Genomic DNA, 6,503 nt, shown 5'->3' on the forward strand with positions numbered 1-6,503 from the left:
GCTCAGACGGCTCCGGACCCGACCTCGAGCCCAGGCCGCTCTGCGGGCGCCTCGGACCCCCGCGGGACCCCCGCCCAGCCCGCCGCCAGCGCGCCCCGTCGGTGAGTACTGCCCGGACCGCCGCTGTCGCCTCGCGACCCCCGTCCGCACAGCCTGCCCCGACTCCCGAAGATTCCCCGGCTCGCCGAGAACCCCAGTCCACCCCCACACCCCAGTCTGTAGCGGCCTCCCTAGGGGTCCCGAGTCCCTCCCAGTCCCCACCAGTCTCTCGGTTTGTGACAGTGTCCCCCGCGCTTCTTCCAGCCCCTCCCAGGCTCTCCTCCTCTCCATCCTCCCAGCTAGAGGAGATCCGCTCCTTGGAGGCTCCCTCCACGTCCTCATCCATCTCTGTCCTACTTGGTCCCTCCTGCCACCCAAGAGCCCCTCTCCTACCTCACCAATTCTATCACCCCTTCAGCCGCCCCCAAACATCTTCCCCAGGATGTCCCCCAGACCCCGCCCTGCACGGGACACCTCACAGGCCCGCTCGCGGGCTCAGAGTCCAGGCTCCTGCCACCGCCTCTCGCTACCTCTCCTGCCACTCCTCCTCTGTGAAGTGTCAGCCCCCACCCCCTTAAAGTATCATTACGATTTTATGGATGTTAACATATTTGGCAGTTATTTTGACGCTCAAATTGTCCCGCCTTTCGCCAGTGGGAGCCCCTCCAGGCTGGGCCTGTGGCATCCACTATGTGATCCAGGCTCCCTTGTTCTTGACCTGCTCAAGCCCGGGCATCAGCCGTTTCTCCAAGGAGCCTTGGGTTCTTTTAGTGGGGACTGGTATTTAGGGACTCTGATCTGACCAAAAGCTGGTTCTTTGAAAAGATGAGTAAAATTATAAGCCTTTACTTAACTCATCAGGATTTAAAAAAAAAGAAAAGACACATGTTACTGTTACTGGGGATGAAAGAGGGGACATCACTACAAATCCTACAGTGAGTAAAAGAATAAGTGACGGAATGTAGAGATCACAGTCTGGGTGCTGGGGTGCTCACTGCTGCTGGGTTGGTAATTGTTTCTCCCCCTAACTCAGTTCCTTAGACCCGTGTTAGGAGCACAGTCTCTGAGGTCGGGTTGCCTGGGCTGGAGTCCCAGCCTGAACACTTCTAGCTAAGTGATCTTGGGCAATCTATTGCTATATTCCTGAGCCTCTATTTCCTCGTCAGAAAAGTGGGGGTAATAACAGACCTACCTTACAGAGTTATGATGATTAAATGAGTTAGGACGTTTGTGAGTGTCTGGCATGCACTGATCGTAGATGTTGAGTTGTTAGTTTTGTTCATGCACGATGCTCCTCCTGACCTGGGTGCACCTGGGCAACCTCCTCTGCCTTGTTCCTAATCTCTCCTCCTTGTGCCCCCATGTCCAGCCATCCAACCCAGACCTTTCACAGCTCCCATCACCTAAGGATCTCTCACACCCCTGGGCCTTTGAACACACCATCCTCTCTGCCTAAATACCCTTGTATTGCCTGCCCTTCATGGAGCAGCTCAAAAGTCAGCCCTGGCCTGAGCTTGGCGGATCCTGTGGTCAGTTCATCATGTCCCCCCCTGGATGCCTGGCATTTGCCACACATCATTAACTGTTTGGCACCCAGGACCTCACTAGGGGCTCTGGCTGGGTAGGAGCTGGTTTCTGGCAAATGTCTGGGTCCATAGCTCCTGAAGCGTGGAGCATGTGATTTCAGTGAAAATGTGTCAGATGATGGAAGGGAGAAGGGAGGAAGAAAAGAGTGAAGGGATTCAGGCGTACGTTTCTTCCAGGCAGCTTCTGCATCCTTCCCTTTGTCCAAACCTTGGTCTTCCACCATCAGTTCCCTGCTTCAACCATATCACTGTTAACCTCGTCCTCTTCCTCTAGCCAGTTCACTGTAATCCCCCTCTTCCTCCTGCCACCTGCCACCAGTGCTCTCTGCTTCTCCTTTTCCACCCACTCCACCACCCAGACATTCTACCTGCAGTCTCCATTCCTCCTCTACCAAGCAGTCCACCATCGGTGCTCCCTCCACCCGTTGCCTCACCTGTACCCTGTCCTCCTCCCACAGGCAGCTCTCCACCTGTGCCTCTCTCTCGGTTAGCCCAGTGGGCAACGCGCAGCCACCATGTTCAGCTGGCTGAAGCGGGGTGGGGCCCGGGGCCAACAGCCTGAGGCCATCCGCACGGTGACTTCGGCCCTCAAGGAGCTGTACCGCACGAAGCTGCTGCCCCTTGAGGAGCACTACCGCTTTGGGGCCTTCCACTCGCCAGCCCTGGAGGATGCTGACTTTGATGGCAAGCCAATGGTGCTGGTGGCCGGCCAGTACAGCACAGGCAAGACCAGCTTCATCCAGTACCTGCTGGAGCAGGAGGTGCCTGGCTCCCGTGTGGGGCCTGAGCCCACCACCGACTGCTTCGTGGCCGTCATGCATGGTGATACTGAGGGCACTGTGCCTGGCAATGCCCTCGTCGTCGACCCAGACAAGCCTTTCCGCAAACTCAACCCCTTCGGGAACACCTTCCTCAACAGGTGTGGCAGCCACAAGCCAGGGGTGCATCTTCCTGTCACTGGGTCTCATCTCTGTCCTATCCACAACTGTGTTTCTCTCCTCGTTAGCCCCAATTCCCTTCTGTCTACCCAATTCTTCCCGTCCCTGCCTCTGCTGACCTCCCTTCTCTAGGGGAGCAGTTAAGCTAGTGAAGCCATCCTGCCTGGGTTCAAATCCTGGCTGTGCTGCTAGCTGGATAGCCTTGGGCAAGTGACTTAACCTCTCTGTGCCTCTCTGATCTTCATCTGGAAAGTGGGGAGAGTGGTAGTCCCCACCACCTAGGGTCGTTGTGAGGACTGACACAACATAAGTGCTCAGCGAGCAGTAGCTTTTATTTTTTGTAAATATAATTCTCTCCTCTGATCTCCCCTTTCTCTTTCCAGAGTTTTCCCTTCCCTCCTCCCCTCCTCTGTTCTTGATTCCTTTTTTTTTTTTCATGGCTGCTGGCCTGTAAGGGTATCTGAACCCTTGACCTTGGCGTTATAACACTGCACTCTACCCAATCGAGCTAATCGGCCAGCCCTGAGTTCCCTTCTTATATTTCCTCTCCTTCTGCCCTTCTGTGCATTGACCCTGACCTTCCCTCTGCCCCTAGGTTCATGTGTGCCCAGCTCCCCAATCAGGTCCTGGAGAGCATTAGTATCATTGACACCCCAGGTATCCTGTCGGGGGCCAAACAGAGAGTGAGCCGTGGTGAGTGAGGCTGGGGCTCCCGGGCCTGAGGGAGGAGGGGCTGGGGCCTGGTCTCCTGGGTCTGAGAGAGGGGCCCGGGGTCTCTGACGGGACTTGGGCCTGTGTCGGCTGGACCTAAGCTGGCTGGGCAACAGAAGGGAGCCAGTGTAAGACCATGTTTCCTCCATGCTGGCACACGTTGAGGGGTGGGGAGGCGTGTGGGTGAACACGTGTGAGCAGGCTGGAGCAGCACGTCTGGGCGGGTCAGGAGACCCAGAGACGAGGCAGAGCCCTGGCATGGAGGCCTGCGCGAGCTCTGGGCTCCTTGTCTGGGCCACAGATGGGGCTGAAAACGGGCTGGGAGGGGGAACCTGGGCGGGGGCCAAGGCCGGGCCTGGAATTTATAAACAGCTGTGCAGGGGGAGCGGCAGGGGGTGAATTCCAGCGGGGCCTCCAGGGAAGTGGCCCCCACCCACCCCTGTCCAGCCGGCCCAGCATCTGCACCCCTGCCCCCACCCAGCTTCTCTGTCCCCTGTCCCCTATGGCCTCGGAGTCCAGGAACTGGGGCAAAGGAGGCTGCAGTGTGGGGCAGAGGGGACCGGGCCGCACTGGTGAGGAGGCTGGGCCGCAGGGCGGAGCGGGGCCGCGAGGGCTCCCGTGTCCCTGGCTGCTGTCCAGTGGGAGAGAGGCGGGACGCAGCTGCTGAAGCGATCTGAGGGCGCGCTGCCAGCCCGAGGGGGGAGGGATTCCCGGGGTCCCACCCCAGGGGCTGGGGCTGGGAAATCGGGAGGGAGCCGGGTCTCCACAGCAGGGCAGCGTGCTGGCTGGTGGGTGTGGAGAGTAGAGAATGGGGTCTCCTGCCCTGGCCTTGGTAGAGGAAGAAGAGAGTCTGTCGGTGTGGGTTTGTGTGTGTGAGTGTATGACTTTGGGTCTACCCTGGGAAAGTGTGCCATTGTGAGGGTATGATTCGGTGTGGGTGGTTCTAAGTGTTTGTGTGTGACTGTGTGCGTGTCAGCGGACATGTAGAATTTTGGTCATGACTCAGGTTGTGTGACTTGGAGGAATTGTGTGTGTGCCTGTGCGTGTGAGACCCTGTGTGTGTGTGTGTGTCTGGGAGTCTGCTTGTGCCTGTAATTATGGGTGGATGTGACTTTGTGCAACTCTGAGGACTATGGGGGACTTTGTGGGATTGTGTGCGACTGATTGTGTCTCTGAATACAATTGTCTTGTGAAATGTGTGCATGAATGTGTGTGTGTGGAAGGACCTCTTTTATTTAACTGTGTGGTTAATTTCGTGTGTGTCTGAGAAGGTGTATAATTGTGGGTGTGAGTCTGACATTCTGTGCCTGTGTATGAGAGACGCCAGGCGTATGTGTGTGTCTGGACTATGCTGTGGTTGTGCCCATGTGTGACTTTTTGTTGCCATGTAGAACTGTCCAGGATTGAGGGGATTTTGTTGGGCTGTATGTGACAGCAAGTGATTGTATCTTGGTGTACAGTGTGTGCAAGTGTGTACACGTGAGAGTTTGTGGGTGCAGGAGCATCTGTTATGTAACAGCGCGCTTGTGTCTGTGCTGGTGCCTTTGGATCTGGGAGGGTGTGGGGGTCATATGTATACGACGGTGTCTCTGTACGACGGTGGGTGTGCAAGTGTGTGTCTCTGTGCTTGTGTGTGTGCGCTAATGTCTGTGTCTGTGGCTGTGTGTGGGTCTCACAGTGCCTTTGCGGTTATGTGATCATGAATATCTGCACAGGTCCCAGACTGTGCGCAAGGCTGTGTCTGAGAGCCTGCACCGTGCAATGCGTGGCTGCGATTACATCCAGGTGTGTGCTACTGGACGTGAGTGTATGTATCTGTGTGTGTGGTGGGGCTGTGTGGCTTCCTCTGTGTGTAGTATCTGTGAACAAGCTTGTGTGTGATTGTAGTGTAACGGAGTCCTCTGGTGGGGCCCAAATCTGGGCTCTGCTGCTTTTAAACTGTGGGGCCTTGGGCAAGCCATTTAACTTCTCCGTGCCTCAGTTTTCTCATCTATAAAATGGGAATAATAATACTGTCAGCCTCATAGGTTGTCCTAAGGGTTACATTGGTTGAAATGTGGAACGTGTGTAGAACAGTGTGTGGCATGCAGTAGGTGCTATGGAAGTGCTAATGATGACTATTTTCATTGGATGAATGCCGTCGTGCGCTCTGGGTTCCTCTCTGCCACGTCTCCCATTCCCACGCTGACTCAACCTCCCTTCCTTCTCCCCTCCCTGCCCCATGAGACACACTTTCCAAATCCAGGCCAATGTGTGTGGTTGTGTAGGGATTAGGGAGGGAGGGGGCCCCAGCTGCTGTCCCTCTGGTGACCTGTCCCTTCCTCCCTCCCAAACTGCCCCCCACCCCTACCCCCATCCAGTCCCCAGCAGCCCTGCAAGTCTTATACAGTTCTACATGACACAAAAAGTCACACATGGGTACAACCACAGCACAGCCCAGATACACATATATGCCTGGAGTCTCTCATACACAGGCACACAATGCCAGCTTCCCAGGGGCATTTGGAGGTCCATGGGACTTCTACTGTGTCACACCTCCTGCCTGTGTGTCTTGAGTAGTCCCTTAACTTCTCTGTGCCTCAGTTTGTCTTCCAGAAAATAGGGTCATAAAAGTGCCAGCCTCCTGGGGTCGTTCTGAAGATTCAGTGAGTTGGTTCTATCTGAGAGAGCATGAAGTCAGGTAAATCAGTGATGGCTCCCTGTTCTGCCATCTCCAGGTCCTCTCTCTGTGTTCTCTCCTCCTGAAGATTCAGTGAGTTGGTTCTATCTGAGAGAGCACGAAGTCGGGTAAATCAGTGATGGCTCCCTGTTCTGCCATCTCCAGGTCCTCTCTCTGTGTTCTCTCCTCTGGGAAGCCCTCCCTGACCCCCCCAGTGAGCCCCCTGTGTTCTGCCATCCAAGCCTGACCACTTTGTGGACAGGTCTGTGTCACCAGTGGGCTGTAAGCCTATAAGGACAGGGCTCGGGCTGCCTTAGCTTCGACTACAGAGCAGGCAGCTCAGGAAATGGCTCCTGAGTGACTCCCCAATGGTGTCTGGCATGCGCCGTGACTGATATTTGTTGAGCACTTACCATGCGTCCAGCACTGTTGTTGTTTTTTTTTTTTAAACAGTTTTATTGAGGTATAATTTATATGCCATAAAGTTCACACATTTTTAGGTGTACAGTTCAGCACCAAGCATTGTTTTAAGCTCTTTATATATATGTTTATATCAGCTCATTTATATTC

The 6,503-nt window shown here is 55.3% G+C and overlaps 1 protein-coding gene across 1 annotated transcript in view; it reads left to right on the top strand.

Moving 5' to 3' along the window:
* Positions 1-2: 2 nt before the first annotated feature.
* The window catches only part of EHD2 (EH-domain containing 2), an 18,425-nt gene continuing 11,924 nt past the window's right edge, over positions 3-6,503 (top strand). Inside the window, exons 1-3 of the mRNA XM_008594911.1 lie at positions 3-101; positions 2,084-2,544; positions 3,159-3,256. Of these exons, the coding sequence (XP_008593133.1) occupies positions 2,141-2,544; positions 3,159-3,256 (502 nt within the window). The 5' untranslated portion in view covers positions 3-101; positions 2,084-2,140. The remainder of the gene's footprint in view (positions 102-2,083; positions 2,545-3,158; positions 3,257-6,503) is intronic.

This window comes from Galeopterus variegatus, unplaced genomic scaffold (genome assembly GCF_000696425.1).
Source record: "Galeopterus variegatus unplaced genomic scaffold, G_variegatus-3.0.2 Scaffold11850, whole genome shotgun sequence".
Taxonomy (NCBI): domain Eukaryota; kingdom Metazoa; phylum Chordata; class Mammalia; order Dermoptera; family Cynocephalidae; genus Galeopterus; species Galeopterus variegatus.